We start from the raw sequence: 22,114 nt of genomic DNA, 5'->3' as shown, positions 1-22,114 counted from the left end.
CTGTTTCTCCACCAGCAATATTCATTCTTCATTATCTAAGTCACTTCAGTTTTCCCACAACCTGACAGGGATAATCTTAAAAATAAATAAATAAATAAATAAAAAATGCTGCAACTCACTTGACCCTGTAGCCTTCCTAGGAAGCAGCAATGCTGTGAGTTCTTGTTCTAGTCAGTGCTTAACCAGCCTCTTTCCTCAGACCTTACAATTATGAACAGCTTTAAGGGATCTCTGAAGTACTGAAATTGATATTTTGGTTCTATTATAACACAAAGCTATACTGAACAGCACAGAATCTTTTCTAGAACATCTTTCAGAGAGCTGCAACACTTCCTTATGGTTCTCTAACATGCGCTAACTGCTCTATATTTTGAAAGATAGACTGATCAATTCATCTGGACCATACAACTCAGAGGTGGAAAAGCCTAGGAAGAATTAAAGCTTGAAAAGTGCTAGTACGGAAGTGAACAAAGGGAAACAAAAAACCAAAAATAAAAAATTAATAGAATGGCTTAGGTAGGAAGGCACTTTGAAGATCATCCAGTCTCAACCTCCCTGCTGTGGGCAGGACTGCCTACCACTAGATCAGGTTGCCCAGGGCCCCATCCAATCTGACCTTGAATGCCTCCAGGGATGGAGCATCCATAACTTCTCTGGGGAAAAAAAGAGATGTTTATTTCTAACAATAATATGTAATACAGCCAGTGGATTTAAGAGAAAGCTTCGTGCTTGAGTGAGTCCCAGTTTACTAACTGGACACACAAATTCTTGTATTAAGAGATAAAAGCTAAGAGAAGGCAAGTTCACCAAACTTACATGCTTCGCACCTTTCCTTGAATACAAAATGGTTTTCTCTTACAATGAGAGAAAAGAACATTAAGCAGGATATACAAGATCCTAAAAAATTGAGATAGTATGCTTCACTGCCTTAGGTACTCCCATTGTAATTTTTTTCAAAATATGCCAAATGGTAAAAAAATAAAAACCTGTAAAATCAAAAGGCTAGCAGTTTATAATTTGCATAATAACAATTTTTTATAATCTTCTTAAACTGTAAGAATTCTCTTCTTGAAAACCACTATTTTATACGTGGCTTTCAGAAAGCAGCAGACAGATAATTCCCAGTGGTCACACTAGTGAGAATCCCATGACTGGAGCATTATGCACAGCTATGAAATATTTACCTCTTTCAGCATATTTCTGAGACCTACACATATCAGAATGAATTATTACTAGTTGAGCTACATTTGCTGCTGCTCAGCCTAGTTCTTTCCTCCTGAAGTCCTAATACTGTTATATGTTGCACCATTCATTATCCAAAGTTCTTAAATTTATCAAAATTAAAAATATTAAAGGTTCAACAGCAGACTTCTCTCTAAAATTTCTAGTACTGCTGGAAAATAATTAGAAGTATTTGTGTTAACCTGTCTCATTAAAGTCAGTACTTATCTGAATGCATCAATACTTAGCAACTATATGTACATGTATATATGTGCATATATACATACAACGCTGACTTATTTTTTTATGTGTACATTTGTATCTGTGTATTTATAACTCAAGAGTGTGATGTATAAATCCTGAACACTTCACTTCTCCTCTAGCTATTTCTGACCTATTTTCCTTCAACCTCTTTTACCGAAGTCATGGCAACTTCTTCTTAACCAAATCTCCAAGTTTAATTCTATCAAATAACTTTTTTTGGATCATCCCACTCACCTCAGCTCTACAGTTTCTTGGTATTCTCTCATAACCTTCAGTCTTTCTGCCATTTTTCCTCTACTCCACCTACTCCCCTATGAAGAAGTTATACAGTGATTTTAAAAAAAAAAAGTTTTTATTCACCAAGTGATGTAAATTAGTTCAGCATTCAAGCTGCAGTAGCTGTGAACTGTGAGCACCTAGAATAAATGTAAGTCAACCTGATAGCTCTCAAAATTTCTGTTGAGCTGTTTATGCAGCTTGTAGACTTGTACTCAACTGTTCATTTTTAAGCATCCATATGCTAAGAGTTTTAGACTACAAAAAAAAAAATGGATAGCCATTCCCCGATTTCGTAAAACAGTCCTCGATGGTGAGCTCTTGGCTCTGCACTAACTTGTAGTTACAAAGAAAACTAAGAATGGAAAAGGCACAGGAGCAGGGGCACAAGGCGGTAAAGAACAGTTGATAGATCAGAAGAGAAAAAATAAGAATACTGCAAATGAGATATTTTGGGAGGTCTTGATTCCTTTGTCCACAGTTACAACTACGGAATCTTCATAAAACTACAGCACAACCCTCTTGCAACATTTACATGATTCTTAATTAAATTCAGATAAATTCTACTGGCTCCACTTTTCATTTTTTAACTAAAAACAATAGCCAGCAGAGTTGAAATCATAGAAAAAAATACCTGAGGAAGGGACTTCAGGACAATATCAGTCGATTTCCATTGCTGCACAGCAGGACAACTGTGCCTACATGGTTGCTTAAAGGCTTGCACTTTCTGATATTATTAGCCTTTATAAGAAACTCATAAAACACACAACACTGGCTAATGAGTCTTCCTGAGGAAAAACTCCTGACATTAAAACTCAGTTTCCTTGCTGCCCCACTAGGATATAGTGGAGAAGAATGAAAAACCTACCAAATGTTTTTTTGCACATTAAAAGCATCTCTGCTTTGGGAACTTAAAACTAAACAATCACCCTTTCAGCTACTGCCCTGAATCTACAAAGTTGTAGTTGGAAAATACTCTTTTTAAGAAGTGTTTTAGTTTAAATAACTCCCCCCCTTTTTTTTGTTGTTAGTTGACTTTGCTCTGTTTTTGTGGAGAATGAGGTCTACTATGGTACCGTTTCAAAAGCCAAAACCGATACCAGGCTGCTCAATTGCATGGACCGGTTTCCATTATGCAGTACCTCCACTAAGACAGCCATGAGGCAGATGAATGTTATTGTCATATTTAACGTTTTCTCTTTCTTTGTTTTCTCTTTTGTACTTGCACAAAATCAGGTATAATTGAAAGAAGGCTTTTCACTAGAGGCCTTCCCACAAATAAATAGCAGAAAATCATCCATATGAAATTAATGAAAACTGTAGAAAAGTCAGGAAAAAACATGGTTGTTTAAGCACGCTCTCAATTGACTGATTCATCAACCTTGCCATGACATAACCAAGGTTTTGCTGTAGACCTTTCACAATTTTTTAAATGTAATTACTCTTAATTTCCCTGTAAGTAAACTGCTTTGCTCAACATCAAGAAATGCCTTTTACAGATATGTGTCTTTAAACATACAATCCTATGTTAAAAATAATATGAAAAGTTTTGATACTTCAAAAGAAAATAAATAGAAAATTAAAAAATTTAGCACTCCAGCAAAACTAGATACCCAAGTCAACAGCTTCCAAAGACAGCAGCTTTATGAGCATGTCTCTCAGCTCCCCGCATGCATCTTCCAGCTATTATAAAGTAATAATATTATTACTAGAACTTTAACAATTGTGTGATCAAGGGGTGATTTAAGCTCACGTGTGATTTCATCTACAAAAGTGTAATTTCTATTTCTGCCAACATTGCAGGCAAAACTTTCCCATATTTTACTGTAGGAACCAACTGAATACTACAAATTCTCAGAAGATATTTTCAGTAGTGGAAAGTGAAACAGATGTTTTATGAACATTATCTGAAATACTGATATCATTCCGTGTAACTTGGAAAATAAAAGGCAAAATTTGTTCATGGTGCCGTAACAAACAAACAAAACAAAGTTTGTTATTTTTAGCTCCTACACCTACTGAAGAAAGATTTGCAACATTATACAATTACTTTTCCAAAATACAAAAGTGTAGCTCCTAACTTTCGCTGGGAGAACTAAAAGCTTCCCTTAAAAATTCTGTTTTAAGATACAAATGTATTTATTCAGACTCAAAGCGTTGCCCAGAGATGTTGCAGAGTTTCCCCTCCTTGGAGGTAAAAAAAAAAAAAAAAAATTCTCACAGTGAGAAATCACTTACACATGGTCATGGACAACCTGCTCCAGGAGGCAATGCTTAACTAGGTAGTTGGACAAGATGACCTCCAGAGGTCCCTTCCAAACTCTAGCATTGTCATTTGCATACACAGGGAGAACATTCGAACCACTGACTCATGTACATTTACTTTTCTTCTTTTTAAAATTGGCACAACTCTAACAATAAAGAGAATTAAATAACAATTATCAGACCTCTGATATTTAGCACTTTTACTCTCTCTATAGCTTAGAGCCCCTTCCATAAAGGGAGAATAATTAGACCTTACTTAGATTTTGTGAAGATAAATGAATGTGAAGGTAATCAAGAAATTGCATAATCGTTGACACCATTAGCACCCTAAAGAGGCCTTGATTAAATCAATATCTTTCTCAACATAGGAGAAATTTATGAAGATTACAAAATATAGAAAAATGAACAAACAGAAAAACAACAAAATACAGAATGCCAGCATGGTATTTTCTCCCTATCCATTCTCTTCAGTTCTACTTTGGTCAAAGACTTTTCTACTGAAAAGAATATTATGTGTCTCTTTAATCAAAGACAGTAGAATTCATTTAAAATATCAACTTAAAGTTGCACAATCTTACTTTTGGCATTTCTTACTATTCAAGTACATGACTTTACAACCTTTCAGGTAATTTTTTTCTGCATATTCGAAATGTTACACAAAACATTCCAGATAAAATCAAAACCAAGGGAAAGTTCATCAGTCTGGATTAGGCTAACATTTACCCTTGGCTTAGCATCTTGAGACCTACCCCATTTCCTTCTTTCAACTGAAACTAGGCAAAATTTGTGGTTCTTAGGCAAAAACCAGATGAAGAGCTCATGTGAATCCAAACAAAAAGCTGTTTTCACATGGCCTCTCGTGAACTAAACTGGAACAAGCAAGTCTGGCACAGCTCAATGTTCTTCGACAAGACATGCACAAAGGGTCTAGTTCTGAGAGGTGTTGAAGGTTTCTGGGTACTGAGCACTGCAGGATAGGGCCCAACTTGTTAATGACTTTTCATAGGATAGTGGGGATTAAGCACAATGTGACTCCTGCAGTCATTTGCAGCCTGAATGAAACAGGAAAAACTCTTTTTGACTTTGCAAGGAAAGGGTTTGTGCCTTTTCCTTTTTGCCGAGAACAGATCCTTTCCTTTTCCCTAAACAAAAAAAAAAAAAAAAAAAAGGTTTTTTTTCCTCACTGGGCTTTACTTGGAAACGCTAAGGATGTGTCACTCCCTTCAGAGAATGACAGGCCAACAACTAGACCTTCTTTAGCAGAGGACTAAGTTGTTGTCATACAGCCAATAAAAAACTATTGAGGTGGAATCAACCACAAAACCATGAGTCCTCTGTCTGTCCAGCTCCCTTCCCAGGCACGAGAAATCTCAAATTCCTGCCTGCGGTGGCAGACCAGAGTAACAGTCAAAGGAGCACACAGATACAGTTCCTGTCCCCTATACCTGCCAGACAGCTTCCCCACCTAGGAAGACCTATAGCACAATGGAGTCGTTTATTTTCTACTCTCTATACCTTTCCCCTGGCTAGCAAGTTAAACCCATCTACAGCTACATATCTCTTTCATAGAATTGCTTTAACATATCCAAAATGATCAACACCTCTATTGTTACTGCAGCTTTTACTATTTACTGTTTAAGATTTGGACAATAAAAATTACCTATGGCATACCTTGAAACTACAGTTTTAAAAAAGATATATAATCAGGCTGGTCCTCTAGGATGAGATTAAAAGCAGTAATTAACTGAACAGTTTCTGAATCCCGGGCACCAGTATTAAATAAAAGAGAATTTCAGACTCTTGTCTGTCCTTTGTAACGAAGCATATTAGTTGGAAGTATAAAAATTGAGTTTTGGTCAATTCAGCTGCTTACCTTTGAAATCTGTACATGCATATGGAACACGAAACTAATCAATTTCCTAAATTACCAAACCTTTTATAGGAAGGTAAGAAATCCTCTTTAAGCTCCTGATTTTTCCCAGAGTTGTCAACACTGATATTGGTAGTCAGTGACAAGTCAGCTAACTCAAATTAAGTCTTAAAACAGTCATTAACAGATATAGACATTTTTAACTAAGCAGGAGAGCAAGTGAATCTAACTCCCCAGACTTTGCCTGCTGCCCCTTCAACAGCATCAGGCCATTTTGGCTGCGTGGCTACAAGTGATTATCAATAACATTGTTAAAAATAAATAAATTTCACAGTCCTTGCATTTATAATGAGAGATTTTTGCATGTAGAAAGAGGAAAATGTTATCTAGGACCTGCTGCAATACTTACTTCTACAGTCTGTGTTTGGTTTTCTTTAAGTAAACAAACAATACATTCAAGACATTAATTAGGCTTTCATCTACTGTGTGACCCAGCCATGAAAGCTGGTAGAGCATGTTAAATTATCGGAGGAAGTAACTCTATGCCTGCTAGAGTAACAAGGAAGCAGTGTCATTTGTACAGACCTGATGAAAGTTAACTGTTGGTCCACCTGCTATTAAAGCTTCGTGGTACTGCAAAGCATTCTCATAGTTTTCACTGTATTTAAACTAGTTGCTCTTTGACTCCAGTCATAGTTTTAGGAATGGTCAAGTCCACAGAAGTAATAAAAGCTAGAAATATTTCAGCAGAGAGGCTCAAGTCTTCACTTGCAGTCCTCAAAACAGCTGTGGATTCAAGTTTGCTTCCAATCGCAAATAAGAAGGGCTGAGACTTCTAGTCTACACGATGGAAAAGACATAACAGACTAGCTAAAGGAAGGAGAAAAGGAAAAAAAACATACTCCTTTCCAAAGACAGGATTGAAGACATCCCTTCTAGGACCTGGGCATTCATTTATGCATACACAAATCCAGCTCGAGCCCCTGCTACTAACCCTGCTGGCATTTACCGAATGCCAGTCGAGTCTGCTGTGCAATACATAGCAACCGGTATATTCCTCATCATGATTAACTCTTAGAGCAATTGACCTGAAGAAAACACATGGCACTGATAATTCATGCATTTCATAGATTTCTTCCACTCCAAGTATGAAGGAGTATTTTTTGCTATTTTTTGTTAGTTTTTAAATTAGAATAATTAAAATGTCTGAAAATACTGTGAATACAGTTGAAGACCATGGTAAAGTTATACACTTCTCAAACAAAAATACTTAACATCAGCCTGACAATTAACAAACGCACTATTTGATTCCACTTGAAATTAGTAAACTACTCACTCTAATTGATGAAACGTCTCAAGAGAAGATGCTAATGGTTCAAAAGATTTTTTACCCCAGCTAGCCCTTTCCACAACAAATTGTATTTACTGTGGCCATTACTTAGAGGAGTTTGAATTGCAGACTCAACATTGGAGAAAGTAAAATGTAAAGAAGGATCTGAATAGTGGTGGTGTTCAGAAGAAAACTAGTGCCTCCCCCTTCCTTCACAGGCATCAAGTAACATAATTGTAAGAAACCTGGTCATTATGCAAATCAATTCAGTTCTGTGATTGGTTATTGCAGTGTGAAATCTTCATCACTATCTACAAGTCCTGCAAATAGCAGCTAGCATCTGGTCTGTCCAGTTTAGCCCACCAACTTTCTTCTATTTGTTTCTGGAAGAATCTTTCAAAAAAGTTATGATTCTTGACACTGGCATTTATAAAGGAGTAAAACAATGTCACGTGAACAAGACTTCTAGAAAAGTGAAATAACACTTGTGGTAACGTTTATCTGCAGGTTGACTTGCTGCACAAATTAACTAGCCTGGTAATACATTTATTATGTATTAAATACTCTGTGATCTGCACCGTATATCTTTAGGCATTGAGCTCTACTACCTTTGTCTGATGTATTTAAAATATAGAATTCTAATTCCAGATAGACATTTTAATGCAAAACCAGTCCCAATATTTGAAGATTGTTCTTCCACTTCTAAACTAGTTTTTTGAACCCACACAACATTGTACCTTCTTACATTTTAGTAAGGGAATTATCATGGAAGAAAGGGAAAAGAGGGAGGCGGTACAAGACAACCACCATGACTTCACCAAGGGCAAGTCCTGCCTGACCAACCTATTTGCCTTCTATGATGGCATAACAGGACTCCAGTAAGGCCTTTGATGTGGTCCCACACAACATCTTCCTCTCCAATTTGGAAAGATATGAGTTTGTTAGATGGAGTGTTCAACAGATGAGGAATCATCTGATCATATTGCGAGATCATATCCAGAGTGGTGGTCAGTGGCTCATTGTCTGGATGGAGATGAGTGACAAGTGGTGTCCCTCAGGGGTCAGTACTGGGACTGGTGTGCTTTAACATCTTCAACAATGACACCGACAGTGGGATTGAGGAGACTCTCATCAGTTGGCAGATGACACCAAGTTCTTGCATTAAAAGAAGTATGACCAGATGAATGAGGGAGGTGATCCTACCCCTCTACTCTGCTTCTAGCTGGACTTCCTTCCAGTACCTAAAGGGAGCCTACAAACAGGCAGGGAGTCAACTCTTTACAAGGGTAGATAATGGCAGGACAAGGGGAAACGGTTTTAAGTCGAATGAGTGAAGATTTAGGTTGGATATCAGGGGGAAGTTCTTTACCAAGAGACTGGTGAGGTGCTGGAATAGGCTGCCCAGACAGGCTGTGGATGCCCCGTCCCTGGAGGTGTTCAAGGCCAGGTTGGATGGGGTCTTGTGCAGCCTGGTCTAGTATTAGATGTGTAAGTTGGCAGCCCTGCCTGCAGCATGGGGGTTGGAGCTTGATGATCCTTGAGGTCCCTTCCAACCCAAGCCATTCTATGATTTTATGATTCACCTGGAGTTCTGTGTCCAGGTATGGAGTCCTCAGTACATGAGAAACACAGACCTGTTAGAGCATGTCCAAAGGAGGGCCACAAAAACAATCCAAGGGATGGAACACCTCCCCGATGAGGCCAGTTTGAGGGAGCTAGGACTGTTCAGCCTGGAGAAGGCTCCAGGGAAACCTGAGAAGAGCCTTTCAGTAGCTAAAGGGGGGCTGTAAGAAAGGAGAGACTCCTTAGCAGGGTGTGTTGTGACAGAACAAGAGGAAACAGTTTCAAACTGAAAGACAAGAGATTTAGATTGGATATAAGAAAAAGGTGGGGTTTTGGTTGTTGTTGTTTTGTTTTTATACACACAATAAATGTAGCGATGCACAGGTTGCCCAGAGAGGTGGTAGATGCTCTGCCCCTGGAGACATTCAAGATCAGGCAGGACTGAGCTTTGAACAACCTGATCTAGATGTCGATACATTCATTTTTCAAAGGTAGAAAGTCAAGCACCACTATTGCTTGGAGACTGGGAGCAGATAAGTTTGATATCATAAGCTATTTGGGCCAGTAAACTGTTCGTATTATCAAAAGCTTTTCCAGAACAATGAAAAAAACTAATAAATAACAAGAGGTCGTTTGGAGTTATTTTGGTGACTTTAAGAAGTTTGGAATGCACATTTTCACACAAAACTGTAAAACAAGAAAAAGCTAAATCTGATTATCATCCTTTATAATTTCATAACTCAACCTAAATCAGATAATCAAATACATCCAGAATTTGAAGGATTCAAAATGCACTGTAACTGGAATCCAAGTTTAGCTATAGAATCTTTCTCAGCTTCATTTTCAGAGAATTCTGAGAAAGACTGCATTTGAAATGCACCTGCATGTAGGTTGAAATTACTTTGACACGGACAAGTAGACAATCTCCCAAAAATCATACCTCAAAAAAAAACAACAGAACAACAAAACGAGCACTTAGACACACAGGCAGATAAGACTTAGCTTGTGCCCTCCATAGAAATCAACTGAACATTGCTTGCTTTCCTAGATAGCTAGAGATACTATCAGTTGCCAGATTTTGAATATCATTGAGTAAGCAAATAAAAACAGTGAGTATATAAGGCTAGTACTGGAGAAAATACTTTGTTCATTTACTCTGTGCTCCTCCAAAATTTTTTTTAAATAGTTCAGTTTTAGCTGTCCTGGAGAACCACAATTTATGTTAAAATGATGAAGTGATAGCAATAAGAGATGCCATGTAAGAAAATCTTGTTTATTGTAAAATATTAGTTGGGAAGTGGATAGAGTAGGTATATTCTAATTTAACAAACTGAGTGCTTATGTTGCTGCAATTTTAATGGAAAAGAAACATGAAGACTTGTACAGATTTAATATTGTCTTTTAATACAAAGTATTATTTACTGAAGCAATAACTACCACCTGCAAAGGCTAAGATAACTTAGGACCAGAGGCATAGACAATAGCATATGCTAACGTTCAAGAAAATGTCAAATGCAGAGTTCTCCCTTGGAGAATAGTCTTAACTTACAGCCCTTTTAAAGGTAGCTATTGCAGTTCTGAAAAAAAGAAAAACAATCTACAGTTCCAGGATAATGCCCTACCAAATAATAAATTTGGTAATTAGAATGGACTCTCAAGAATATTTAGTAACCTGAAATTTCTAATACACTCCTTTGAATTGTGAAGAGCTACTTTAATATTAAAGAAACATTCCTACTCTGTGACTGTCTTAACACAAACTGTGCCTTGCAAGGAACAAGTATGCAGCTACACATGCACTAATTAAATATTTACAGTAAGAAGAAAATGTGTCCTCACAAAAGCAGTCCATATTTTTGGAAGAGATAATTCTCTTCTATTATTCTAACTAGAAACCAGAATCGAGGACATGCAAGAGTTAAGCTTTCTTTTTATAACTGCAAAACTAACACAGTCCATTCAAATGTAGTGATACACAGATACCAAAATATTAGTTAGCTCACATGAAGATGCAACTGATGTGGAAGGAAAGAGAGTAAACACCTTGGGAAAACAAACAAAGAAAAAAAAAAAACAATCACCAGCAAACAACAAGAAATCCTTAAAATCATCCTCTTTCACCTCTGCCTCATTAGTATGTATTTGAGGTTCTTTCCTCCAGCAGAAGGAGCCAAGATCCCAAGTAAGTGGCACACTTTGTTCTATGTTCTTTCAGAATATGGAATTCTATTCCTTGAATCCTCTAAAAAGAGTTAAACCCCCTCATCTTGAATCTCTTTGACTCTATGAGAAAATCTCCAGCTGAACTCATATCACTAAGTGCTATCAGCTTATAAAGTACCTTATTACCTGTAAACAATAAAGATATTGGAAGATAACGAACAGTGAGATCAAGCATATTGTTTAGGTGCACTTACTCCCAGAATTCCATCACCGGAGATGTAGCATTTTGCAAAGAGATTTGACTGCAGTTGCTCATATTAAGTTTTTGAAATTCCACACAGTTCTCTAGAAAAACAACAATAAATGGTTATATTGACATGTACTTACATTTCTTCTGGTGCATCTTCTAGTTTGTGCATCTTGTAAAGCCACTTACTATATAATACATTTACTCTATGTGGTTAAGAGGATTTCTAGATATTCTAAAATGCTACAGCTGCTGCTTCTGTAACAGTATTTTGATCACCAGATCAGAGATCTATCCTAGAAAAATACCCATGCAGTATGACACATACTCCTTTCGAAGTACACAGTGGCAATGACAAGGGCCAATTAAACATCTGAGACTAAAGAAAGAAGCTTTGAGAAATTGAGGCAATTGATCAGGAATTACAGCGTACTATTCCTTCAAGTGGTTGTTCAATGGCTAATGGCAACAACTGGCTCATGAAACAGCCAGCAACAAGTCTCTACTTTGCTTTAATATAGCAAGTGAAAAGTCACTCTTTAGCTTGTAACTAATATAGAAAAAGAAGAGCTCTTCTGTTGAATTCACTTACTATATTCTGAGAGAATAGATACGATTGAAAGTCAGAGTTCTGGGATTTAGCAGAATATTTTACAGAAATAACAAGGGCCAAAGCCTTCTTTTCCTATCTGACATTATGTTTCACAGGAACAAATGCTTATACAATGACCTAAATCACAAAAGTATGAATAAGTCTTCGCTCCAGGATTCATTTATCACAGTTTGACATGATCAGCCCATTCCCACAGACTTTTCTATCACAGTAGTTGTGTTCTCGACGCTAATTAATCAATTACTTGGAAGTCATTATTTGTACAGCAAATATCTCTACCAAGGTCATACCTGTATTCCATTCATGCCCACATGTAGCCCAAGGAAGCTCTGTAGTGAAGCAGTTAAACAGATAGAAGATAGCCCATGCCAAAATAATGATGTAATATACATTTAGATGTGCCTCTATAACTTGGGTAGCATACCCAATGCCTGGATAGGAGGAAGAGAGAACAAAGAATTTTTTGCTTTTCAGATAATTTAAGAACAAATGCTCACTACTTTACATACATCCTAACTTCGATTTTGATAAGATTTTTTTCCTTCACTTAAAATTTAATGCATTGTTTTGCAGTAGAACACAGAAATGTTTGTTACCTTCAAACAAAGGGCAAACTTTCCTCCAGCATGTAATGCCTCCTTCACTAGTAAACTGTCCCAAAGCTGTCTCCAGGAAAAATACTGGTATCCCACAGCAAATAAAGAAAACCACGTATGGGATGAGGAAAGCACCTACAAGTAAACATTGAGGTGGTATTGATTATAATGAGCAACAGTTCCTTAGCAGCTTAGTGAAAAATTTATTTTCATTCATTAGCTAATGCTCAGGTGCTGTGCTAGAGTGCAGGAAGTGTTTACTGGCACCAAATATTAAAAGTTAACACTTAAGCCATTATCCTGGACTATAAACAAACAAAAAAAAAAAACAATACAAAAACCATCCCTATCTCCAGCAAAAACACAAAGCATACTGAAGTTTTTCAGGATAGACTAAACTTCTACTGAACTTCCTCTCAAGCACAGAAAAGATCACGTTCTTGCTTAGCCACCCCGTTCTGCTCTGATTATCATCAGATCATTCTACCCTCTTCCCTTCCTTTCTTTTCTCAGGAGGAAAGCAGTGATGAGAAGTGGTATAGGAATAAAATCCAAGAAGTACTGTGATGTAATTTGGATAAACCCAATGATGAAGATCGTAAGAAGGGAATGACAAAATACACCTTAGGACTACTTACACAGAGAAAGAAAACAGGACTTGGCATTGTCATCTAGAAATTGTAGGAAATTAACAAAGCATGTGCTTTTTTCTTACATGCTGACAGTAAACTCCAGCAAAGATAACATGCAGTGCAGTTTGGTGCTGAAGAGCTGCATTCGACAAAAAATCATTCTTCTCTTATTGCTTAACACATAGCAGAAATTCTGTATTATTTCATGGTTAACCATGCTACTAGGTATAGCAGCCAGAGAACATGACTGAAGTATACCGAAACAAAGAAGTGACAGAAGATATCTGTTAGGCATAATGTCACTTGCTAATCCTGTAGATTTGAAGTATTCAATTTAGAACTGAACCTAAATAACAAGGAATGAAATACAGCCTTTCCACTACAAAGAGATCCCATTAACATACAAGGCCAAAATAATTTTTTTCCTTCATTCCCCTGGTACTCAGATTTCTTAGTAAGTCAAAGGATGGGATAGAAAGCAAGTAACTATACCAATTTAGGTGGAAACAAGGAAGGAAGAATAAAAATACTAAGAAGAAACCATAAAATAACTATTCTGACCATTTTTATTTACACCAATAAACAAAGTTTTACTGGTTTAATCAAACTAACACTGAAGTGAAGTACTGCACAAAAGTTCTGATAGATGCAGTTACTGCATACATCAATCAGTTCTTCAGAGCACTAGCAATAGCATTTCACCTTCAACAGGAGTCCAAGAGATTGTTCATTAATGATCAGATCAACACCTTATTAGCTACACCTGTAATACTAAATTTCTATCAGAATCTCACCACAAACAAAATGTTTCTAAATATACCTATGGAAAATTTCTACAGTTACAAGGCAAATAGGTATCTTGGATCATTAAAAAAAAAAGGGGGGGGGACAATCCAAAATCTGCAATAATTGTAATGTTTTAGTCACTATTGTTAGAAAGGTGGTCCAACTCAACGCACCTGCTTTGACTTGCACGTTCTTTCTTCAGACCCACCACACCAAGAGAGATGCCTTCATGACTGACCTCTTAGCTCAACCACTTCATTTGCTTATAGCTGAATCCCAGCTGTGTCTCAAGCAATATATACATAGACTTCAAAGAACGTAACCTAGGCTTCCAAAATGATGGCTTCTACATATGATTCACTAGGCAAATGGTTTAAAAAACAACATCCTTCCAGGCCATGATTTGAGAACTGGTGTCCAGTATGAAAACAAGTTTAGCTCACTCATATGGATGAGCACAGTGATTTTAACACAGCAACTTAATGAAACTGATCATACTGGCTTAGAATCTTTTTTCTTTTTTTTTAAACTCCTTTCCAGCAGATACCCATCTGGAAAAATCAGAGGATACCAAGTTTGCTTGCTTGCAAACCAATCGTTTTCCAAGAAATATCTAATTCAAAAAACATAATTGAATTATTTTTCCTAAAAAAAGAATAGCAAGCGTCCATAAGAGCAAATTAGAATTAAAGAAGCTTATGCCTACACTACCTGTTGATAGTGCCGGAGAGAGCTTAGACCTAAATGATCCATGCTGCTTCTGGATTTGTTCTGCACCTAGCAGATTTTCTATTTCATAACTAGCTCATATACCTGTTTATTCTCATCACATATTATACATAAACCATTTTTCAGTATTTACATTCAATGCACCAAACAAGACCCATTCCGGTCTAATTCTAGTACAGAATTCTAGAGAGTTACAGAAACAGAGGTGCTAGCCAAAGGTCGTAGACTGAGACCTCACCAAAGAAAACTGAAGTTAATGGCAAACTTCCCATGGTACCAGGACATAGCCAATCGAACCACATGCATTCATTCTATTCTTAAAGAATGCAGTAGCGATTAATGATGATACTTAAGTAACACCTTTTTCAACAAGTCAGCCAAAAACGTGATGAGAGCATGTTTCCTAATGCTATACCCTTAAAAATGATAGTATCGCATTTTGACATACTAACATAAATTCAATGTGCACATCAAGACTTCAGGAAATATTCAATATACACTGAAAAAAATATTTTCATCTTTTCTTCTACCAAAAGTTCATTGGGAAAACTTTTAAAGTCAACAAGAAACTGCTCTGCAAATCATCCAACAAATTGATATTAGATACTAAAATTATGGTAGCATCATTCTGAAAACAAGTGAATTCTTGCCATCTTAGTTTTGCCACAGTATGAATGTTTTAAAAAGGAGCTTCAAACTAGAAACACACCTACCACAAGAGTATTAGCCTTTAGAAACAGCAGACAAAATGGCCAAAAACATCCCTGAGTTCAGGCAACCATACCTAGTTTTGGATGAACAAGGGAAAGAAATTTGGCATGGCACTGTTAGCAAAAAAAACCTGTTAAAGAACAGATCTTTGCATATATCAGTCACTGAGCATGTTACTTTTCTTGCATGATATACATTTACATTAGTGCCAATTCAGACATTAAGTGGGAGAATGTTGAATCTAGCTCATAGGATTCTAGATTTTTAATTTATTTTTCTATCCTCATTTCTGTGTGAGACATGGCTGACATGGTTACTCTTAATTGTCACGTATCTTACCTAACTGATACCTGACTATAAGTAATACATACTATACGTTATACTTTTGTGATTTGAGAGGGAAAAGTATAGACTTGTACAGTCTTATTTAAAGATATATAGAGCCTGCTCCCTTGGCTGAGTAACAGTCAGATTTGTATCTTCCCCTACCTTACCATACTGACTGGGGAAGTAATGACTAAAAAAAAAAAAAAAAAAAAGTATTGTCGACTTAATGGAACTTTTTTCAGTTGTAACAAAAGTAAAATTTGTACTTCTTCAGAATCAGAAAGAAATTCAGAAAGAAAGAATTCCGAAAGAAGTCTTCAGAAACAATATTCTTCCTCCCCGAAGTATGCTATTCAGAAAAATAAATGGCTACTTTCTTTTCTGTCAGACAAACTTTGTTGAGTACTCTTGATTCTGTATGCACATGCAGAAGAAAACAATCTATTCTAACTGGTTTCTTCTGCCTTAAAAAAAAAAATCACATTAATAATATGTAAATGTATTAATAGTGAAAAAAACACAACTAAAGAAATACCTTGAGAAATTAAACCATATAATATTTGGGGAGAAGAAGGTTAAGGGAAACACCACATTTTTTTCTTTGTTCTCAGGTGCTTAATACTTCCCTACCCACACGCACTCTTAAATCCTGAACACCTCACACTAGTGCAAGAAATCATTGTAAAGCATCCTTAAGTGTTTATTTCCCAGATGTTTACAGTGAGCTGCAAATCAACATATGATGCCATCTTACCTCCTCCATTCTTGTAGCAAAGATATGGGAATCTCCATACATTTCCCAACCCAATAATCTCCCCTGCCACAGAAAGCACAAATTCAACCTTATTGTTCCAGTGACCTCTTTCATGAACTTTCTTATCATTGCTGTGAACGAGGTTGGTACTTGAAGCTTCTGGATCCAAAACATCTTCTGGCTTGCCGTTAATTATAGGAATAGTCTTTTCAGCTGTCATGGCTGTTCAGCCTAATGGAGAGCAAAAGAAGAATACGCAGACGTCACTTGTTAATAATAACATTCAAGGACTACGAAGCTCCTTAGCATACCATTAGCTTCAAAATATTTGTTAATTACATAGATTTACAGGTGAAAGTAAATGAGGCAATTCTGTAAGGCCAGAAAAGTTGGAAAATGTGAAAAACTTTTCTTAAAGAAAAAAAAAAAAGAGAAAGAATTCTGTACATGAAGGTAAAAAGGTTTTCAAGTTGGGACGAACATAGCAGGACATTATTTTAAGGGCTGGGTCATGAAACCTTTCAAAAATCCTTCCTCAAGCAGGTACGACAGTTTGACCAAGCTCACGGAGGACAGGGATCTCCTGGACCTTCCAGGCATAAGAACGAGAAGGCAGGAAAAAAAAAAAAAGATGTGCTGAAGGGGGCCTGAACGGTTCTGGCCTGCCTGGAGAAGCGGGAGATCTCCCAGACTACTCACCCAGGGCTCTGCTAATGCCTGCGCGGTTGGGAGAGGGACTGGCTCTCTAGCCGAGACTCGGCTCCGAGCGGACCTCTGCGTGCTGCCGTTCTCCTCTCTGTTGCACAGGAGGCTCGGGGCACAGCAGCCACGGGCAGCCGGCAGCAGAGGCGGGGATGGCGGGGATAGCGCGGGCAGCGCGAGGAGCCGGAAAGCCTCGTCCTGCGCTGCGGCTGCCGCCCGGCCGGCCGGCGGCGATAGGATGCTCCCCGCGCCCTGGAGCCGCAATTTGCAAATGCTCAGCCTTCCCCCGAGCGACGGTATAACACCCGCCTCCCCCCTCCGCCCACTTCAGGCTGTCCCAGCGGCTCCCCCCTTCTCCACCTCTTCTTCCTCCCCCTCCTCCCGGCATCACCGCCCGAGCATCCCCAGCTACTCACTCCCCCGCCCGCCGGGGAGACAGCCAGGGCCGAGCACCGGGCGGCACCGAACCCCGCGCTCCCCGCATGCGGCACGGGGAGGGCCCGCGGCTCCCCGCACACCTGCCGCGCTGCAGTGCCCGCTGCTTGCTCAGGCGGCAGCCCGGAGCCTGGTTTGCTGGCTTCTCTTCCTTTTTTTTCCTCTCTCTTTTTTCCCTTTCCTTCAAGCTCAGGTGTGGCACATCAAAAAGGAGCCCCGCTGAAAGCAAATACGTTAACTGCAGTTGGAGGAGAGGGAGTGGGCAGGGAAGGGGTGATAAGAAGGGGATAAAAAAAATGCTGGGGAACATTTGGGAAGTGTGGAAACACTGTGGGTTCTTTCTAGTTATGCTGGAAAACGTAGAAGCAGCCCATGTGGACATTTCTAACTAGCATTTTACTTAAAAATTGAGGTGAATAAGTGTAAAATGGAAGAAAGAATAGAAAAACAAAAAAAAAAATACAAATTGTTTTGCTTCAGGTTGAATGAAATATTTCAAAAAGAGATCTTTTTTTCCCCCCATTCTAATCATCCCCACACAGACACATAGTTTTGTGCTTTGTTTAGCCTATTCCATTATTCATCTCCACAGCTGGAAAATGGCAAGACCTAGCTCGTGTTTTAGTTTCAAATCCTCCCTCTGATCCATACACTCAGTTGCAGCTATGATCATCAATATTTTGCTCTGCAGCCCCTGGAGATGCCCTTGGGACCGCTGTCTCTTAAATCCTGGATTAATTTAAGCATTCTGAAGGATGCTGTCCTGGAGACAGTGAGCTCTTACTTGTGAGTTCTCCCCGTTACCTTACAACTCCACGGGTTTATCATACTGCCCGGAAATCTGTCATCCAATGCTTACTGAAGATAGTTGAAAAATGCCCATGGACAGAATTTATATTAACTTGAGCTGACTTCAGAAATGAGCCTGATCATACCCTACTTGTATATGTAGCCAAAATACATCTACATATTCAAAATTGTGCTGTGGCTGAAGTTTTATTTTGGCTTTTAAATTACGCACACCTCAAGACTGGGTGTTGGGGCCTCAGTCTACATTCTGTCAAATGTACTTCACTGTATTCTGTCACCTTCATAAATACACCTAACAGGCATAGGATGAGGTCCTTTTTTTGCTAATCAATAAACAAATGGAGAGTACTGGTCTCTGGTATACTGTGAAATGAAAAACAGCCAATGGTAGAACTATGGTAAAACATTATGCTAACATGGAAGAATTCATATATATATATATATGTATTTATTTTAGCATGTTTTTAAATTTGAATAAGAACTATCCTCCACAGATATTATTGACAGATTTGTATTTGATTTTGTGGGTTTGTTTTGTTTGAGAGATATGGGGAGAAGGACTTTTTGTGTACGTTTTTGCTTTAGTTTGTTTTTTTGGGGGATGAGGGAGTGGGGAAGGGGAAGGTTAGGGGTTTTTCTGTTTGTTTGTTACTTTTTTTTCGGTTTGAATGCAGCTGGTATCTACTAAGGATAGAATAGACCCCTATTTTTCCCAACTTGGCTTTGTATAAATCAAACTCAATTTTCAGATTCTCTCCTACCCCACCCTTCATCTGTATTCCAGCAGGGATCAAAACAGGCATTTTTTTTTCTGTATCCCAGCCAGGCTGAGCAGACTCAACAGGACACACTCAAACATCAAAGGTGATACTGAATTCTCATCTCATTACTAAGAGTAATTCTAAAAATGGATGGAAGCTAAGGGACAGTAAATGCGTGACTAATGACACAATACATGGAGGGAACAGTCTTCTATTTTCAACTAGAATAAATTTTACCTCATCAGTGGAGAAGTTTACACTACTATGTAATCTGCCCAATATATTGGTCAATGCTAAATGTAACAGAACAGCATCACCCTGTTGATGCTACAAAGAATACCAGGTAGAGTAAGTCACAACATGAATAGCTTTCTGATGCAAATAGACTAATGATACCAGACAGAAGGGGACCGCTCCAAAGAACAGTCTATAAGATGACTGGCAGAATCAAAAGGTGTTTAATCACTGCTGATTTGTTTAGTTTTTGAAATTATAAATATGCGGAGACAAATATTTTATTCACTATGTATTCTTGCACTGATTCCCATTTGATCTGACAACTGAAGAGCTTACAGAATAATTGCTAGCTGATGATCCTTGTGAACCCTGAAATCTAGCACAGTGTTTGCAACATAAAACTTCCCAAATTTTAGAAAAGGTCAATTACCCCTTTTCTTTTTTCAATCTGAGGAAACGTCCTTTATTGTAAGGAAAAGAGCTCTCTGGATTACACGTCAGTTCGTGCACTACCCTAGTGTACTGCATGCTCCTCATCATGAATTCACGTCTGCTTTTGTCAGTCTGTTGGGAGATCTGCACATGATGTGAAACCAGAGCTGAACACAGTGACTGGGATGGGAGCAAGTCTTGTGAAATGGCTGAACTAAGACAAATAACAAGACAAATAACATAGTTACCAACATCAGCAAGCAATTTCTAGTAAAACCAATATCTAATACTAAAACATTCATTAATTATCTAAAACATACTTCATGTTCCATAGAGAGGCCAGCTACATCACAAATTTCAAGTAATCTAGTTATGTCCAAGATTTTTTTCTGCATTGTCCACTCCATTCCTGATCTGCACAAGTATTTGGAGTTGTCTTTACCTCCAACCCACACACTGTAAGTAAATTTCCTGGCCGTTCCTCCTGAGTTCCACATTAAAATGATGTGACCTAGCAAAACAATTCATTTGCCTTATTCAGATTTTATCTCCACACCCCCAAGGAAACCATTAAAGCTCTAAGTAGACTGAGCAGAAGACAAATGTTTCCGCTAGTCAAAGAAAGGTGTGTGAAGTTCCAAATGTTCTAAAATTAAATACAATTAGTTTTAGAAACTAAAATTAATAAAGACAATAAGTTAACACAAAGAGACCAGGCTGATAAAAGAACCTCCAAGAAAAAGCCATGTTCCTGCAGCATCTGTCAGGCCACTGAAGTACATGGCAGTGTCCAGCTGTAACAAGGAATACACACTGCACCTTCACTGGTCACAGCCAGAACACATTCAGGCTGTTAATTCTTACTCTTCTGGGACTTCTGCTCGGTCCACATTTTCAAGACACAAACACCTAGTGTTAAGACATACTGATACATGGAAGGTTAACTCTCTTGCCTTTTTTCTGCTCCGTGCCCAACCCTACAAAATTCAGAAGGCACATGAAGAAAACTGCTTGAGACAATTATACATTCTGACTCCTTAATTATCTGGACTTTTCTGGGAAATTAGGATGCGCTGTTCATCCTATACTTTTTGATCCTTGTTAGGATCCCTCAGTTTCTGTAGCAATTGATTCAGACAAGAGTGAAGTTTCTACTACACTGCAAAAATCTTTTGGCTCACATAAATGCTTCTATTTTTGCATTTTTTCCTGAATAAAACAAATAAATGAGGTAATAATACAGAAAATAATTTTCATTAGCATTAAAGCTACCATGAACATATCTGATTTCATAAATAGCAAGACCAATGCAACTTTCAAGCGTTTAATGTGAGCAAAACACATGTTACATAGCTCTGGAAATGAAAAACTTAGGCTGTGCTGCATTTCTGCTCCTTATTAAAGCACAGTGGCTGTGCTGATTTCTGTGTTCTTTCAATAACATAGGACCCTGTGTCAATGTAATTGAAGCGGGTCATGGAGGGAAACAATCCTATCCAGGTTTAAGTTTTAGTTCAGATTTGATGTAAGCAAAATCTGCTCAAATCTTATGTAAGGATTTCACAAGGTTAGGCTCTTCATGGGTAAATAGCTACACAAAAGAGAAGAAATAAAATAGGAATGTCATGAGTGATACTGATCTGATGCAACGTTTTGGATCAAAAGCCAAAGCAATTTGTGAACTAAGACACCTTTAGCCAGGCTTTTGCAGCCTGGACTTAAGTCAAACAGCAGCGGGCTCCGATTTTTGCCTGATCAGTTTTTGAAATGGGTAGAACAACAACAACAAAATCTGTCTTAAAGTTAAGCAACAACAGATTGCTGGGTTTCTATTTAGAGAGGCTTAACAGCTATCATTGTAGATCTCTCTCTCAAATTTATTACCCACAACTGACAATGGTTCAGATGCTGAATTTATATTTCAAGAGAGCTGTTGAAACACTATTTAATCCATTGATGCTGCCCTTCGGGGATTTCTTTTGCCCTTTCTGTCAGGCTGAGATCCATCTTTTCTTTCTGTTATGTACATTTTATCTTTCAGGCCATCATATCTTCTAAGCAGGATTGGGTGCTATTTTCCACAGATTGGTTTTTCCATTAGAGATGCACTAACCTGTGTCTTCATCTTTGACCATCTCTGTGACACCTTGCTGTTAAAGGTTTAGTTCCAGTTCCCCTGCAGCATTCCTCACTGCTTGCCTAAACCATTAGACAGTCTTTTTTCACAGTTAATCAGCTCCTGCTTTTAATTCATTATTATTATTATTATTTTTAAACTAGATGACTAAAGTGATCCAATGCCCCACTGACAAGGTAGTACACACTGGGAATTCCCTATGCTGCCTCACACAGGCAAGCACTGTTTCCACTGTATTTTACGTATAACCCCC

The 22,114-nt window shown here is 38.0% G+C and overlaps 1 protein-coding gene across 4 annotated transcripts in view; it reads right to left on the bottom strand.

Moving 5' to 3' along the window:
- The window catches only part of SLC6A11 (solute carrier family 6 member 11), a 139,029-nt gene that overhangs the window by 73,146 nt on the left and 43,769 nt on the right, over positions 1–22,114 (bottom strand). For 2 of the 4 annotated variants that reach the window (XM_021409844.1, XM_021409845.1), the window contains exons 2-5: positions 16,348–16,578; positions 12,409–12,543; positions 12,103–12,243; positions 11,207–11,297 (exon numbers count right to left, since the gene is read on the bottom strand). In XM_021409844.1, the coding sequence (XP_021265519.1) occupies positions 11,207–11,297; positions 12,103–12,243; positions 12,409–12,543; positions 16,348–16,567 (587 nt within the window). In that variant the 5' untranslated portion in view covers positions 16,568–16,578. Of the gene's footprint in view, positions 1–11,206; positions 11,298–12,102; positions 12,244–12,408; positions 12,544–16,347; positions 16,579–17,046; positions 17,391–17,567; positions 17,704–22,114 lie in introns of those variants that run through there. The other 2 variants (XM_021409846.1, XM_021409843.1) reach the window with 2 other exon arrangements.

The sequence above is a fragment of the Numida meleagris genome, chromosome 11, assembly GCF_002078875.1.
Source record: "Numida meleagris isolate 19003 breed g44 Domestic line chromosome 11, NumMel1.0, whole genome shotgun sequence".
Taxonomy (NCBI): Eukaryota; Metazoa; Chordata; class Aves; order Galliformes; family Numididae; genus Numida; species Numida meleagris.
This window is presented reverse-complemented; position numbering and strand designations above follow the sequence as displayed.